General features: G+C 41.6%; 1 protein-coding gene across 1 annotated transcript in view; it reads left to right on the forward strand.

Moving 5' to 3' along the window:
- Positions 1-20: 20 nt before the first annotated feature.
- Positions 21-18,399, forward strand: part of psma5 (proteasome 20S subunit alpha 5) — a 26,825-nt gene continuing 8,446 nt past the window's right edge. The window contains exons 1-6 of the mRNA XM_070859449.1: positions 21-217; positions 446-512; positions 7,489-7,615; positions 9,497-9,564; positions 10,295-10,402; positions 11,458-11,516. Coding sequence (XP_070715550.1) covers positions 189-217; positions 446-512; positions 7,489-7,615; positions 9,497-9,564; positions 10,295-10,402; positions 11,458-11,516 — 458 coding nt within the window. The 5' untranslated portion in view covers positions 21-188. The remainder of the gene's footprint in view (positions 218-445; positions 513-7,488; positions 7,616-9,496; positions 9,565-10,294; positions 10,403-11,457; positions 11,517-18,399) is intronic.

Here is an 18,399-nt window from a genome sequence, read left to right on the forward strand (position 1 = left end):
TGGTCGCCCGCGGGGTCGAGTGGCGCATGCGCAGTCGCGGCGCTCGGTGTCGGGTGGGCAGCGGGGCCTGGGCTTTACATTCAGATCAAATCAAACTCAGTCAATCAACTCACCGAAAGGCCGCGCTTTGTTTTACTGCAGGTTAACGACCCCCAGGCTCTGCGGGCGGACGGACACGAACACCCAAGATGTTTATTATCCGATCCGAGTACGACAGGTCAGTGCAGCCGCTGTGCTTTTGCTTTGTCATTTTGCACCAAGGCCTCTCTGCTCTCTCTATCGTTTACGATTACAGCTACAATTTTACTGAGAAATTGTAAAATAAGTTCACCTGAGGATGGAACTAATTTAATGCTTTAATTTTAACTTAACCCAACCTTTGAGTAAAGTATTACCATTTCATTTATATATGCACATATTGACCAATTTTTGGTTTCACTTTCAGAGGTGTGAACACATTCTCTCCAGAAGGCCGCTTATTCCAAGTCGAATATGCTATAGAGGCGATTAAGGTATGTTTTTAAAATACTGCGGTGGTGTGATGCAACTCCAGAGATATTCCGATGGACTGTGCTGTTGGAAAATACTTGTAGTTGTAAAATATTTTTCTAAGTATGCCTTTTAATCAAGGTGAAATTAGTTAACAGGTAAAATTGAGCGATTCCAGTTTTTTGGAACATAAGAATTAGGAGCAGGAGTAGGCCATCAGGCCCTTTCAGCCTGCTCCGCCATTCAATAAGATCATTGCTAAGCTTCTACCTCAACTCCATTTTCCTGTCTGATCACTTGATTCCATTAGTGCCCAAAGATCTATCCATCTTGAATATACTCATCGATAATAATTTCAAAGATTAACAACCCTGAGTGAAGAAATTTCTTCTCATCTCAGTTTTAAATGGTTGACCCCTTATCTTGAGACTGATTCCTCGTTCTAGACTTTCCAGCAAAGAGGAACAGCTTTTCAGCATCTACCCTGTCAAGCCCTATGTCCTGGAGTTCAGCCTCTGTATGTACGCAGATGCAGATGTTGTCCGCGTACTGTAGCTCGACGACAGAGGTTGGGGTACCTGTGATGTCCCCTGGTTCTGGACTCTTCCTCAACATCGGGAACATTCTTCCAGTCCAGTCCAGTCCCATCAGAATCTTATACGTTTCTATGAGATCCTCCCTAATCCTTCTAAACTCCAGTGAATAAAGGCCCAGTTGATCCAGTCTCTCCTCATGACAGTCCAGCCATCCCTGGAATCAGTCCGGTGAACCTTTGCTGCACTCCCTCAATAGCAAGAATGTCCTTCCTCAGATTAGGAGACCAAAACTGCACACAATACTCAAGGTGTGGCCTCACCAAGGCCCTGTACAACTGCAGTAAGACCTCCCTGCTCCTATACTCAAATCCTCTCGCTATGAAGGCCAACATGCCATTTGCTTTCTTTACTGCCTGCTGTACCTGCATGCCTACTTTCAATGACTGATATACCAAGACACCCATCACACTTGGTGAACTCATCTAAGTCATTGATATAGATTGTAAATACCTGAGGCCCAAGCACTGATCCTTGCAGCACTCCACTAGTTACACTCTGCCATCCTGAAAATGACCTGTTTATTCCTACTCTCTTATGTCTGTTGACCAATCTTCAATCCATGTTAATGTATTACCCCCAATTCTGTGAGCCTTAATCTTGTGTAGCAACCTCTTGTGTGGCACCTTGTAGAATGCCTTCTGAAATTCCCGATATACTACATCCACTGGTGTTCCCACCCCCCCATCCCCACTTATCTACCCTACTAGTTGCACCCTTAAAAAAAAACGAATAGATTTGCCAAACACAATTTCCCTTTCATAAAGCAGTATTGACTCTGCCCAATCAGTGATTTTCCAAGTTACCACATCCTTAATAATAGATTATAGCATTTTCCTTACGACTGATATTGGGCTAACTGGCCCATAGTACCCTGTTTTTTTTCTCTCTCCCTCCCTTGAATAGCGAGGGTTATGTTTGCTACCTTTGAATCCATGGGGATCGATCTAGAATCTAGGGAATTCTGGAAGATTAAAACCAATGCATCCACTATCACTACAGCCACCTCTTTTTAAACCCCCCCAGGGTGTAGGCCATTGGGTCCTATGGATTTTTTGGCTTTTAGTCCCATTAATTTATCCAGTACGTTTGCTTTACGCATTACTTTTAAACTCCTCACTCTCATTAGATCCTTGGTTTCCCACAATTTCTGGTTGCTGTAGATCCTTAAAATAGTTTGTAAGAGCACTGGGCAGGCCTAGGAGCTGAGGGCCCTTTGCCATTTTATTTCATCTACTGAGTTATACAATTGTCAACTTTTCTTAACTACTTTGAAGTCAGCCATGTTTTTAAGGTCCTGGTCACATGTATGCTGAGAACCAGCTGGGACTTTTTAAAAGAACCATTGAAGTTTTAAATTCTGTCAACATCTTGAGTTTATCAACTTTAAAAGTCCGAATTTATGTCAGCTTGTCAGAGGTGGCACCATTGGCGATGCAGAGTTGGATCATCAGCTCTTACTTCCAATGTGGGGCTCACGCCTCCGGCCTTCTGACCCAGAGACTACCAACTGAGCTGTGCCTTCAGTGAGTGTGCTGTGTTCGAGAAGTTGCCTGATGTAGAGTCTTCCAGGAAACTAAATAGTCGCTACTGAAATGGAACATTCCCTGAAATAATTAAGGCCTGTCCATGCGCGAGTAGCCCGATAACCACATTTAATAATGGATGGTGTTGAGCAGCTTCCTCCAGTTTCTGCTGGGCATCCGCAGGCTTCTGTGGCTCAGTTGGTAGCACTTTTGCCTCTGAGACATAAGACAGTGGTTTCATGTCCCACTCCAGAGACTTGAGCACAAAATCGAGGCTGACACTCCACTGAAGGAGTGCTGCACTGTTGGAGATGTTGTCTCTTGGATGAGGCGAGGCCCCAATCTGGCTTCTCACGACGTAAAAGAGCAAGGGCATTCGCCCCGGTGCCCTCGTCAAAATATATCTCGCAACAAACTAAAGCAGATTATCTCGTCATTATCCCACTGCTGTTCCTTGGATCTTGCTGAGTATAAATTGGCTGTCACATTTCCTACATTAACACTTTGTACTTTATTGGCTGTAAAGCACTTTGGGATATCCTGAGGTTATCCTGAAGGTGCATAAATGCAAGTTCTCTTCTGAATAATTTGAGTGAATAATGTAATGCTTATCTCAAAAACCACCTCCTTCTACCTCCTAATATTGCCCGTCTCTGACCTGGCCTCAGCCAAACTGCTGTCAAAACCCTCATCTGTCCCTTTGTCACCTCCTGGATTCGACCAATTTGATGCTCTCCTGGCCAAACTCCTGTCCTCCACCCTCCATAAACTTTTAGCTCTTCCAAAACTCTGTCCGTATCTTAATCTGCACTAAGTGCCGCTCACCCATCACCCCTGTGCTTGCTGGCCGACATTGTGTCCTGATCTTCCAAACTCTCAAATTTGTGTTTCAATCCCTTCATGGCCTTGCCTCTTCCTGTCTCTGTAACCTCCTATAACCCTTTGTGAACTCTGCATTCCTATAACTCTGGCTTCTTGTGCATACCTCCCCTCCTAACTGTGGGGATTCACATGAAATCCTGGAAATGGATAAGGAACTGACTATTGCAATATCTAATTTTTTTTCTCAAATGTTTCCAGAGTTTTCACCTCAGCTGCTCCATTTGAAAGTCTATTCTGTACGTTAATCGTCAGTCCTATGTTTACTTTTTACGAGTTAGAATCAGTGACCTTTGTAGTTTAATTTTAAGTAATATTCACCTTTCCATATCTTCATCTAGGCTTAAAAGCCTAAATTTCTCTAAGCTTTCCGCATAATTCAAACCTTAAAAAGAAAGACTTACATTTATATAGCGCCTTTCACGACCACCGGACATCTCGAAGCGCTTTACAACCAATGAAGTACTTTTGAAGTGTAGCCACTGTTGTGATGTAGGATATGCGTCAGCTAATTTGCGCACAGTAATGACGAGATAATCTGGGTTGTTTTTGTTGATTGAGGGATAAAAATTGTCCAGGACACCGGGGATAAGTCCCCTGCTCCTCTTCAAAATAGGTGGACATAAAAGATCCCACTGCACTGAGGGCAGATGGGCCTTCGGTTTAATGTCTCATCTGAAAGACGACATCTCTGCTAGTGCAGCACTCCCTCAGTACTTCACTGGAGTGAAGTTTTGGCACTAGGGATCCGCCTTGCAGCTCTCCTCTGCATTGCTTACACTTGAGTGTCTCCCTTGTTTCCTGTCAACCAGAACTGGATGCAGTACTCGAGTTGTGATCTGACCAGAGCACTATACAGTTTAACCACCGCTCACTCTGATTGATAATCTCCTGTATTTGGTCTGTAGGCCAACATTCCATTGACTTTTCAGATTGCTGCATTGCATTGACGGCACGGCGAAGTAATAGAGTAGTTCAGGTGAAAACTCTGGAATTGTTTAAGAAACAAGTGGATGCATCCTTGGTTTAACGCCTCATTCGAAAGGTGGCACTGTCAACGATGCAACACTCCCTCAGTACAGCACTGAAATGTCAGCCTAGATTATGGGCTCAAGTTTCAGCCTGAGTTGCTCCTATTTTTTTTGGAGCAACTAGTTTAGAATGGAGCATCTTAGAAATTGCAATTCTCGGCATTTAGTTTGCTCCAGTTCTAGTGAGTGAGAATAGTTTCATTTTTAGAACAGTTTTTTTCAAAAGGGGCGTGTCCAGCCACTTACGCTTGTTTTGCAAGTTTAGGCAGCGAAAACTTACTCCAAACTAACTTAGAATGGAGTAAGTGTAGATTTTTGTACATAGAAACATAGAAAATAGGTGCAGGAGTAGGCCATTCGGCCCTTCTAGCCTGCACCGCCATTCAATGAGTTCATGGCTGAACATGCAATTTCAGTACCCCATTCCTGCTTTCTCGCCATACCCCTTGATCCCCCTAGTAGTAAGGACTTCATCGAACTCCTTTTTTGAATATATTTAGTGAATTGGCCTCAACAACTTTCTATGGTAGAGAATTCCACAGGTTCACCACTCTCTGGGTGAAGAAGTTTCTCCTCATCTCGGTCTTAAATGGCTTACCCCTTATCCTTAGACTGTGACCCCTGGTTCTGGACTTCCCCAACATTGAGAACATTCTTCCTGCATCTAACCTGTCGAAACCCGTCAGAATTTTAAATGTTTCTGAGGTCCCCTCTCATTCTTTTGAACTCGTGAATACAAGCCCAGTTGATCCAGTCTTTCTTGATATGTCAGTCCCGCCATCCTGGGAATCAGTCAGGTGAACCTTCGCTGCACTCCCTCAATAGCAAGAATGTCCTTCCTCAAGTTAGGAGACCAAAACTGTACACAATACTCCAGGTGTGGCCTCACCAAGCCCCTGTACAACTGTAGCAACACCTCCCTGCCCCTGTACTCAAATCCCCTCGCTATGAAGGCCAACATGCCATTTGCTTTCTTAACCGCCTGCTGCACCTGCATGCCAACCTTCAATGACTGATGTACCATGACACCCAGGTCTCGTTGCACCTCCCCTTTTCCTAATCTGTCACCATTCAGATAATAGTCTGTCTCTCTGTTTTTACCACCAAAGTGGATAACTTCACATTTATCCACATTATACTTCATCTGCCATGCATTTGCCCACTCACCTAACCTATCCAAGTCACTCTGCAGCCTCATAGCATCCTCCTCGCAGCTCACACTGCCACCCAACTTAGTGTCATCCGCAAATTTGGAGATACTACATTTAATCCCCTCGTCTAAATCATTAATGTACAATGTAAACAGCTGGGGCCCCAGCACCGAACCTTGCGGTACCCCACTAGTCACTGCCTGCCATTCTGAAAAATACCCATTTACTCCTACTCTTTGCTTCCTGTCTGACAACCAGTTCTCAATCCACGTCAGCACACTACCCCCAATCCCATGTGCTTTAACTTTGCACATTTGCACATACGCTCAGAAAAACCTTGCCTACACTTTAGAAATTAGGCACAGGGAACGAGAGATGGGCGGTGGGGGGGGGGGGAAATTAGGGAATTTTACAAGCATTTAACACCTCACTTCTACAAATAAAGAGCCATCATGAATAATAAATGATAAAGCAAATAAAAAATACATTTAATTTTCCTACCTATCTGAAGCAGCAGCAGGCACCGAGCTGTTTGAGTTAGGCCGTTGGGCCAGGGGATAGGGGCGGCATCAGGCCACAGCGACGGCAGTAGAATCCGGCAGCAGCAGGCTTCAAGCTGCAAAGACTTGGGCCTCATTTACCTTTAAAAATGGCCGAGTGCCAATGTTTATCTCCCACTGTGCATGCACAGGGCTGCCAGCACTAAATGTGCTGCTGTGAGGTAGCCTCGCCCCCCCCTCCCCCTCCCCCCCCCCCCCCCCGCCAGCAGATCTTCGGCGCCACACTCCCTCACAGCTGCTGGTACGCCGCACTGACCTGGAATGGGCTCGAGAAGGATCGCAGAATACCGAGGTAGGCTTTAGGTGCACTTTTTGTTCCAGCAAACAGGCATGCCTCTTGGAGGGGCGCCGTTCTAAAAGAGGGCCGAAACTTGCCCCTTATGTCCCAAATTATGGAGCCTATGACCTGACTTGGATGAGGGTGGCTATGAATTAAGAATGCTACATAAGATTAAAATGTATTGGCTTGTGGAATATTTGTGTCTGATTTTTTTATTATTATTGTGCTAAATAAATGCATTTTTAAATCAAAGAGCAGAAATATAGCTCTAGATAATGTAATTTACACGGTGATGGTGTCTCCAGGGGTGTTATTGTGGTGATGCAGGCTGTCTTGATGGGTGGTTACAGTACATTTACAACTGAATTGATGACTTAAGTAGCATAAAGTTGATGCACTGACGTCTAAATTTGTTTACACATGGATCGAGTGATAAACATGCAGTTTGTATCACATTCTTTTTTTTGTTGCCCTTTAACGTATGTTTTGATCTTTAATCGGTTTGTCTTTTTAAATGATGGTGCTAAAAGGTTATAAAATACCATTGGGTGTTCCTGCAGAATTCATTTTTTTCTCCTTCCTTGATCTAAAAATAATGTTCACACTTGAGTGCAACCCGCTAGATGTTCAGATATAAAACGGGGAACTGTTAATGTTGGAAATCTGGAATGAAAACAGTAAATGGTAAAAATACACAGCATATCCACCAGTATCAGAAACATTACATTACTCTGGGTGGAGTCCTTGCATCAGAATTATTGTACCCAAAAATCTTTTTTTTTTTTTAAACACATCAGTTTGACTGGTGCGTGTTTCCAGCATTTTATGTTCGAGTTAAATAGTCAGATGGGTTTGAAGTTTATTTTGGGAGATTTTTAAATGGTACACTTTTTTTAAAGCAAAGTTTAAAAAAAAAAAGTCAAAAAATGTCACTTGACGACAAGGAAGAATTAAACCAGTGCTCTTTCTGTTCCCACAGTTGGGTTCCACAGCAATCGGAATCCAAACTACTGAAGGTGTTGTTCTCGCGGTTGAGAAGAGAATCACTTCACCTCTAATGGAACCTAGCAGCATTGAGAAAATAGTCGAAATTGATGCCCACATAGGTTCGTATACTTGAAAAGAATTCACAGAACGTTGTTTATTGATGACCTTATTCTTCAATACTTCCAAAATAATGAGTGGAAAAGCAAATTTAAAACCATAAATATATGGGGGGGGCGAAGATTGACAAAGTAGAAAGAGATTGCAGGACATATTACTGTTACTCAAGACTGAGTAAAATGAGGTGCACAACACACTTGAGTCTGTGTCCAAGTGTTATTGACACTGAAGTATATCCTGTATCTTTTTTTCTGGTCCCTGCCGAGTATTTGATTAACTCAGTTTCTATATTTCTTTACCCCCCCCCGCCCCCCCCCCTCCTCCTCCTCCATGTTATAAAAACTGATAAATAGAGAAAGTTGAATGTCTTGTAGTATTTTCACTTATTTCCCAGGAATATCAAAGCATACACTTTTAAAGTCCTGTTTTCCAGGCAATGATTTATTCTGGCTGCCTAAATTTAATTGCAAGACCCAATAAAATCCAAATGGACACAAAATGTGGCTTAAAACTTTTAACTATAAATTTTACAATGCTTTAGTTCCCTTTGGTAACACCGTTCCAAAAAAAAGTTATGGTTCATAGGGGTGACATCACTAAGTGATAAGATACAAATGTGGAGTACGACTAGGGAAGGATGTAGATTTGCGTCCCAGTCTGAGTTGTGTTGAGTAAAGAATGGTCAAGCTGGGGTTGTGGCATCTCTCTTGGGGCGGGGGTGGGGTGGAAAGAAAACGTGTACTAAATAGTAAAACTTTGGAAGCAGTAAAGCAGCAGGGAGACTTTGGTGTTCATGTGTACAAATATTTAAAAGTTGGTAGCACAAGTTGATGGAGATTTAAGTTGGGCCAAAATATACAAAAGCAAAAGGGCAATGCTAAAGTTGCTCAAATCATTTGTTAGGCCATAGTTAGAATATTACCAGTTTTGAGCACCCAGCATTTAGGAAGGATAGCAAGGCCTTGAAGAGGGAGCAGAAGACATTCATTAAGATTATACCGGATGGGAGGTTTTAGTTCTGATCAGACTTGAAAAATTGGGGCTCTCTTTCAGAACAAAGAAGGTTAATCTAATAGAATTTTTTTTAATTGTGAAGGATTTTGATAAGTTAAATGATGAAGTGATGGCTAGAGTGCATCAACAATAGAACAAAGGGTGAGATTAGATGGAATTTTTTATGCAAAGGGTCATTGGAACATGGAATATCTTATTAGAAACAGCAGTGGAGGCAGAATTCAGAATTGCTTTTAAAAGCAAAGTGGAATGTTTGATAAAGATTTGAAAAAGTTAGAAGGATATGGGAAAAGGGCAAAGGAAATAGCTATTTCAGAGAGCTTGCACAGTATGATGGGCTGAACAACTTCGTGCTGTAAAATTCTGAGTTGTGTCTGGGTGGTTTCTGTTGATTAGCTTTGGTAGAGGCCTAGAAGTGGGCTGTGTATCTGCTCTTGACTGCAGAGGTGTCAGATTAGTTGCAAAGGAAACGGGGGTGGGGGGGAGCGGAGAAACTTGCTCCCCATAAATGCAAAAATTATTTAGTTTTGAAAGAATTATAATGAATCAGATAACTATGCTTTTCATCTATACTTCAAAGACCTCAGTTATTATATTGTTTTTGATGTCTTCGAGGTTGGCTCTTGATTACAGGTTCCATTTTGTGCGTTATAATGCATACTTTGTTATAATGTGCAAAATGTTTTGGGTTCTAATGAGAATAGACAATTTATAATTTTGAATCACTATGTAAATAAAAATTGGTATGCATTAAATATAGAAATATACATTTACTATACAATATATTCCTATTGAATAAAATATTTCAAAATCCATTCAGTACATTTTTTGGAATGTCTTGTCTTAAATGTTAATTATTTTGTTGCTAGGTTGTGCAATGAGTGGATTAATAGCTGATGCCAAAACTTTAATTGACAAAGCAAGAGTTGAAACACAGGTAATTTATGACCAGCATTTAGAAAAGATATATTTTTAGAAGTGAACCACTGTGAAGTCTCTGCTATTTTCTAAATGTTAAATGACACTATTTTTTAATGTGGCCTTAAATGAGTGCTGTGCACTTTTTACTACCAGCTTAATGGTTTATATTGTTTCTCACTTTAACGAGCAAAAATGTGATATTAGTCTCTAGGGGTCTGTGAATAGCTAGTTATTCAGATGATTGATTTATACTTTAGAATATCTGTAAAACTCAATGGGTTAAATAAATAAGTCTGTTCTAAAACTAACAGTATGTCATCAGATGCTACTTTAAAATTACTTCCTACTGCAGTATGTTTTTAATCAGAAAACTAGAACACTTTTTTTTATACATATTTTATATTTACTGTTATTTAACACGTTGTAGCCTCACTGGATTGTGCGGATTATCCTCTGAGCAAAGCAAAAGTATGAAAGAGGAAGGTTTTTAACAAAAAACACTTGTGTATTCACAACCTACAGCTTAGTCTTCCTGGTAAATTTGTGACCTGTATTTTCAATGTACTTGAATGCATACCACAATCTGTTGTATTATTTAAGCATTTAAAAAAAAAAAAATTTCTTCCCCAAAGATTGCAAAAAATCCTAAGAAGTGTAACTTCTGACAGTCTCCTTGTGTAAAGGAATTATATTAATTTGAAGTTATTTAACTTGGCAAAAATTGCAACTGTTTTCCTGTTCTTTAGAATCATTGGTTTACCTATAATGAAAATATGACTGTGGAGAGTGTGACCCAAGCAGTCTCTAACCTGGCCTTGCAGTTTGGCGAAGAAGATGCAGACCCTGGTGCAATGGTAAAATCTAAGTTAAATATATAGATACAATGGCCCAGAATTTGAACTTGTTTTGACGGCGAAACTCAGTGCTTGCTGTCATTACTGTGTAAAACTGATAACAACTTCTTGTGTCCGCACAGACACAGTTAAACTCAGAAATCTGGAAGTTGCTGTCAGTGATACCCTGCTCCTCCACAGAGTGAGGTATTGCAGTCTTCACAGATGCAATCAATACAGAATCAGTGAATTAACCTGAACTTGAACTTTAGGCACTATTCTCACTGTAAAAATCCATTGAAAAAGTTAACCCTTGTTGAATGAGGTGTAACTGAGTTTTTAACAGTGTACTAAGTCTTAATTACTGCTGAATAACCTCTCTGGCCCTGAAAAACTAATTTTTATAAGTATGGAGTCTCATTCCCTCAGAAGAACATTTTAAAATGCCCTGATTTTTAAAATAACGTTTTTATTTTTAATTTTGATATTTCAGCTTCTACCTTAATCCAGATTTATGTCCCAATCTTTATTCCGGTTTCTGTAAAATTATTAAAATGTGAATTATAATCTGTGCTTTCGACTTCCTGCTTTGTTGTCTGTGAGAATTCTTCAGCCTGACTTGTTTGAACATCTAGATTGTCTTTTGTTTTGTGGTATACATTTTCTGTACCTTTTTTGCTTTTTTTCATGTAGCAAATGTTCTATCTGTTAGTGAGATCAGGTCATAACTTGACATATTTGAAACATTAGCCAGTCAGTGCTTCAATCAGCCTGCGTTATTGCTAGATGCCACATTCAAAGTCCCATCAGAAAAGAGGAAATCCATGCTCCAGAGCCCGCTAAAACTTTGTGGGCAGCTTTTTTTTTTAAGGTCAGCGGTGAGCGCTGTCCCTCAGCATGACTTGTCTGCTTTGACCCAAGATATTTTTACTTAATCACAAAAAATCTCTGCTTTGCTGTTTACTTGACTGGAGAAGGGTCGAAGAATAACCTTTTTAATATATTATCATTTGTTATTTATATGCTTAGAAGGAAAGTCATGGCTTGAATCGCTGATTTAAAATTTTTTTTTTCAGAGCCGACCATTTGGGGTGGCATTGCTGTTTGGAGGGATTGATGAAAAGGGACCACAGATGTGAGTATACTTTCTACTGAGAGAATGTTTTATCTTATTTCAAGGTAGTGCATTATGGCACTTTGACAGTGTCCGAGCATACCCTTTCAACCACGTGTAATATGTTTCAACATCTAGATTGTCTTTTGTTTTGTGGTATACATTTTCTGTACCTTTTTTTCATGTCGCAAATGTTCTGACTATCTGTTCGTGAGATCAGGTCATAACTTGACATGTTTGAAGCATTCTCGTCACATACTTGATTCAGGTCAAAAGTAAGGAGTTCTGCAGCCCCAGTAAATACTTCTGTTGAGACTGAGCCTCACAAGCAGCTTTTGACATTTAAAAATGTTCGTGGGGCTGTATAAGTAGCTCAGTATAGCCACTTATAAATAATGTATGCTTAAACTAGAAACACTTGTAATGTATGAAATCTAAACACAAGAGTTTAAGTTATTTATTTGCTTCATGGGTTCTTTGCTTAAGAATTCATAGCAACACATTGCTATTATGAACTAGATTGTTAAACCTTCGTTAATAAACCATCACATTGCACATTACCAGTTCATTCATCCAGGCTCACAACTGCATATCTCATCAGTGGATGACTGGATTCAACTGACTGGTGTTTTATTGAGTCTTGTGAACATCGTGTGACTGGCTAAGCCACTCACCATGCAACAGCTCTGCAAACCTGTGAGCATACTTACAAGTGCATATATTACATACAGGAACAGCTTGACTAGAGGTGCGACTAGTTCTGGAGCACAAGTCTTCAGCACGGTGGCTGGAATATTGTTGGAGCCATAGCCTTTGCTGTATCCAGTGCACTCAGCCATTTCTTGATATCACGTGGAGTGAATTGAATTGGCTGAAGATTGACCTCTGGTGCGGACATCAGGAGGAAGGCCAATATGGATCATCCACTGTGCACTTCTGGCTGAAGATGGTTGCAAACACTTCAGCGTTGTCTTTTGCACTTGTGTGCTGGGCTCCATCATCATTGAGGATGGGGATGTTCATGGAGCCTCCTCCTCCCGTTAGTTGTTTAATGGTCTACCATCATTCACGACAGGATGTGGCAGGACTGCAGAGCTTTGATCTGATATCTTGGTTGTATGATTGCTTAGCTCTGTCTCCGTTGTTTATCATGCATGTAGTCCTGTGTTACAGCTTCCCCAGGTTGGCACCTCATTTTTAGGTATGCCTAATGCTGCTCCTGACATGCTCTTCTATATGCCTCATTGAGCCATGGTGGGTTGCCTGGCTTTATGTTAATGGTAGAATGAGGGATATGCCAAGCCATGAAGTTACAGTACAATTCTGCTGTTGGCCCACAGTGCCTCATGAATGCCCAGTTTTGAGCTGCTAGATCTATTCTGAATGTATCCCATTTAGTATGGTGTCCTTAGTGTGAAGGCGAACTTCTCCTCAATGACTGTGCGGTGATCACTGCTACCAATACTATCATGGACATCTGCGTAAGATTTCTAAATCTCTGCCATTAATTTGACAGCAAGAACGATTGTTTTAAAACAATTTTGAATAGTTTATTCAACACACGCACATGCACATCTATCAGCAGTCGTCAGCTATTCTATGGATCTACTTAGTTACAATAGATACAATGATGTTACAATAATGATTTATAAAATGGTATACTTTACTTCCCTCTGGCAAAGCACAAGCACATGGCGTTCGTCCTTGCTTCTGCTGTGGAGGGAGGTTCCTGCTTTTGCCGTGTGCTAAGGAGAAGAGAGACCCAGTAATCTTTGCTTGGATTATTATACTCCTAACGTCCATTGTTTCTCAGAAAGCCTCAGGATTGTGTATTATTTCCAGGGCTGATCCTGATTGGCTTCTCCTCATACATGTGTCTGTCTGGAGGGCCGGTGCCATTCCTTGATTAGGTTAATGGCTTTCCAATACACACCTTTTCTAGTTTGGTGAGTTTCAAAGCCATGCTGACATGAACTTGGGGACATCATCCATTTTGTTTCTTTTAACACTGCAGCCTTTCCATATATTCTACACTTTAAAAATTTGTTTTTTATATATATATACAGAATCAATTTTATCATTGAGACACTTTTATTCTTACATCTGCGACAGGTAGATTGGTGAAGACGAGGCCAAAGAGGATTTTCCCTCATGTTGGTTCTCTCACCATCTGCTGCAGGCCCAGTCTGGCAACTATGTCCTTCAGAACTCAGCCAACTCAGTCAGTAGTGGTGCTACCGAGCCATTCTTGGTGATGGGCATTGAAGCCCCCCACCCAGAATACATTCTGTGCCCTTGCTACCCTCAGTGCTTCTTCCAAGTGAAAGATTTGGATTATTCCACCTTAGTTGAACCAGCTTTGCAATGCTGACTGTTCTGTTGGAGCTTTGAGAGAAATATTTTATGCAAGGCATTCCAGGTGGGGTGCTTTTCCCTTGAGTTTGCTCACTTTCCTTTTCCTTGAGTTCGGTGGTTGGAGATCCATGGCTCTTGATTTGCTTGGAGTTTACTTTATCCTGATGTTGTGTGACTGCTCTTAAGGTTTTTTTAAATGATCCTGTACCTCTTGGATGCTTGTGTTTTATTTTATTGCCTTTTCCTCCTGATAGAAGCACTTAGTTTCTTCACATACCTCTGGAAATAGTTGTTCCAATCTCCTGGATGCAGACTCAGGAGATGTTTGTATGAAGAAAGTTACGTAAACCTGTGTGTTGGGCTGGGAGTGGACTGAGTTTTCTGGCTAGGTTTGCTCTGAGTTGGCATCCTACACTGGCATTGTTGCAGACATGCAGGATTTCCAGTTGAACTGCTCGCTGATGGGGACTTGCTGACCCAAGTGAAGTGTTTTCCAACTTGGTGAGGGGCTCAAAAAGAAGGGTTTCCAGATGAAAGGGGAAGATGAATTAAAATAGAAGCATCTTCTACCAGGTAGAGTGGACAAGGGAGAACCAGTGGATGTAGTGTATTTGGACTTTCAAAAGGCTTTTGACAAGGTCCCACACAAGAGATTAGTATGCAAAATTAAAGCACATGGTATTGGGGGTAATGTATTGACGTGGATAGAGAACTGGTTGGCAGATGGGAAGCAAAGGGTAGGAATAAACGGGTCCTTTTCAGAATGGCAGGCAGTGACTAGTGGGGTACCGCAAGGTTCAGTGCTGGGACTCCAGCTATTTACAATATACATTAATGATTTAGACAAAGGAATTGAATGTAATATCTCCAAGTTTGCAGATGACACTAAGCTGGGTGGCAGTGTGAGCTGTGAGGAGGATGCTAAGAGGCTGCAGGGTGACTTGGACGGGTTAGATGAGTGGGCAAATGCATGGCAGATGCAGTATAATGTAGATAAATGTGAGGTTATCCACTTTGGTGGCAAATACAGGAAGGCAGAATATTATTTGAATGGTGACAGATTAGGAAAAGGGGAGGTGTAACGAGACCTGGGTGTCATGGTACATCAGTCATTGAAAATTGGCAGGCGGTGAAAAAGGCAAATGGCATGTTGGCCTTCATAGCGACAGGATTTGAGTATAGGAGCAGGGAGGTCTTACTGCAGTTGTACAGGGCCTTGGTGAGGCCACACCTTGAATATTGTGTATAGTTTTGGTCTCGTAATGTGAGAAAGGACATTCTTGCTATTGAGGGAGTGCAGTGAAGGTTCACCAGACTGATTCCCGGGATTCAGGACTGACATTTGAAGAAAGACTGGATTGACTAGGCTTATATTCACTGGAATTTAGAAGAATGAGAGGGGATCTCATAGAAACATATAAAATTCTGACGGGATTGGACAGGTTAGATGCGGGAAGAATGTTCCCGATGTTGTGGAAGTCCAGAACCAGGGGTCACAGTCTAAGGATAAGGGGTAAGCCATTTAGGACTGAGATGAGGAGAAACTTCTTCACTCAGAGTGTGGTTAACCTGTGGAATTCTCTACTGCAGAGAGTTGTTGAAGTCAGTTCGTTAGATATATTCAACAGGGAGTTAGATGTGGCCCTTACGGCTAAAGGGATCTAGGGGTATGGAGAGAAAGCAGGAAAGGGGTACTGAAGTTGCATGATCAGCCATGATCATATTGAATGGTGGTGCAGGCTCGAAGGGCCAAATGGCCTACTCCTGCACCTATTTTCTATGTTTCTATTTACATAAGAACATACGAAATAGGAGCAGGTGTAGATGATTACCCCTCCCCCCCCCCCCAAGCATGCTCTGCCATTCAATAAGATCATGGCTGATCTGACCTTGGCCTCAGCTCTACTTTCCTGCCCGCTCCCCATAACCCTTGACTCCCCTATAGTTCAAAAATCTGTCTACCTCCACCTTAAATATATTCAATGACCCTGCCTCCACAGCTCTTTGGGGTAGAGAATTCAAAGATTCACGACCCTCCGAAAGAAGAAATTCCTCCTCATCTCCATTTTAAATGGGCCACCCTTTATTCTGAAACTGCCCCCTAGTTCTAGATTCCCGCACGAGGGGAAACATACTCTTTGTATCTACCCTGTCAAGCCTCCTCAGAATCTGATATGTCTCAATAAGATTACCTGTCATTATTCTAACCTCCAATGAGTATAGTCCCAACCGACTCAACCTTTTCATAAGTCAAACCATTCATCTCCGGAATCAACCTAGTGAACCTTCTCTGAACAGCCTCCAATGCAAATATATCCCTCCTTAAATAAGGAGACCAAAACTGTATGCATTACTCCACATGTGGTGTCACCAATACCCTGTACAGTCGTAGCAGGGCTTCCCTACTTTTCTACTCCATCCCCCTTGCAATAAAGGCCAAATTCAATTTGCCTTCTTAACTTGCTGTACCTGCATGCTGATGTTTTTTGATTCATGTACAAGTACCCCTAAATCCCTCTGCACCATAGCATTTTGTAGTCTCTTTCCATTTAATTAACAATTTGCTTTTTTAGTCTTCCTACTAAAGTGGATAACCTCACATTTTCCCATATTATATCCATCTGTCAAATTTTTGCCCACTCACTTAACCTATCTATATCCCTTTGCAGCTTCTATGTGTCCTCCTCACAGCTTGCTTTCCCACCTATCTTTGTTTCATTATCAAATTTGGCTACAGTGCACTCGGTCCCTTCATCCAAGTCATTAATACAGATTGTAAATAGTTGAGGCCCCAGTACGGATCCCTGTGGCACCCCACTAGTTACAGCTTGCCAACTGGAAAATGACCCAATTATCCCGACTCTCTGTTTTCTGTTAGTTAGCCAATCCTTTATCCATGCTAATATATTACCCCCAACCACGTGAGCTCTTGTCTTGTACAGTAACCTTATCGAATGCCTTCTGGAAATCCAAATACACTGCATCTACTGGTTCCCCTTTATCCACCCTGCCTGTTACATCATCAAAGAACTATAGCAAATTTGTCAAACATGATTTCCCTTTCATAGAACCAAGTTTTATTATGATTTTCTAAATGTCCTGCTATTACTTCCTTAATAATGGACTCTTCCATTTTCTCAATGGCAGATGTTAGGCTAACATTATTAAAGAAGCAGTAGCAGGACATTTGGAAAAGCAAAATTCGGTCAGGCAGAGTCAGCATAGATTTATGAAGGGGAAATCATGTTTGACAAATTTGCTGGAGTTCTTCAATGATGTAACAAACAGGGTGGATAATGGGGAACCAATGGATGTGGTGTATTTGGACTTCCAGAAGGCATTTAACAAGGTGCCACATAAAAGGTTGCTGCACCAAATAAATGTTCACGGGGTTGGGGGTAATATATTAGCATGGATAGAGGATTGGCTAACTAACAGAAAACAGAGAGTTGGGATAAATGGCTCATTCTCTGGTTGGCAACCAGTAACTAGTGGGGTGCCGCAGGGATCAGTGCTGGGACCCCAACTATTTACAATCCATATTAACGACTTGGAAGAAGGGACTGAGTGTAACGTAGCCAAGTTTGCTGATGATACAAAGTTGGAAGGAAAAGCAATGTGTGAGGAGGACACAACAAATTGCAAAAGGACCTGGACAGCTAAGTGAGTGGGCAAAAATTTGGCAGATGGAGTATAATGTTGGAAAGTGTGAGGTCATGCACTTTGGCAGAAAAAAAATCCAAGAGCAAGTTATTATTTAAATGGAGAAAGATTGCAAAGTGCCGCAGTACAACGTGACCTGGGGTTACTTGTGCATGAAACACAAAAGGATAGTATGCAGGTACAGCATGTGATCAGGAAGGCCAATGGTATGTTGGCCTTTATTGGAAAGCGGATGGAGTATAAAAGCAGGGAAGTCTTGCTACAGCTATATAAGGTATTGGTGAGGCCACACCTGAAATACTGCATGCAGTTTTGTTTTCCATATTTATGAAAGGATATACTTGCTTTGGAGACAGTTCAGAGAAGATTCACGAGGTTGATTCCGGGGATGAGGGGGTTGACTTATGAGGAAAGGTTGGGCCTCTACTCATTGGAATTCAGAAGAATGAGAGGTGATCTTATCAAAACGTCTAAGATTATGAGAGGGCTTGACAAGGTGGATGCAGAGAGAATATTGATGGGGGAGACTAGAACTAGAGGGCACGATCTTAGAATAAGGGGCCGCCCATTTAAAACAGAGATGAGAAATTTCTTCTCTGAGGGTTGTAAATCTGTGGAATTCGCTGCCTCAGAGAGCTGTGGAAGCTGGGACATTGATTAAATTTAAGACAGAAATAGACAGTTTCTTAAATGATAAGGGGATAAGTGGTTATGGGGATCGGGCGGGAAAGTGGTGCTGAGTCCATGATCAGATCAGTCATGATCTTATTAAATGGCGGAGAAGGCTCGAGGGGCCGTATGGCCTACTCCTGTTCCTATTTCTTATGTTCTTATAACTGGTCTATAGTTTCCTGCTTTCTGTCTCTCTCCCTTCTTGAATAGGGGC

The sequence above is a fragment of the Pristiophorus japonicus genome, chromosome 17, assembly GCF_044704955.1.
Source record: "Pristiophorus japonicus isolate sPriJap1 chromosome 17, sPriJap1.hap1, whole genome shotgun sequence".
Classification (NCBI taxonomy): domain Eukaryota; kingdom Metazoa; phylum Chordata; class Chondrichthyes; family Pristiophoridae; genus Pristiophorus; species Pristiophorus japonicus.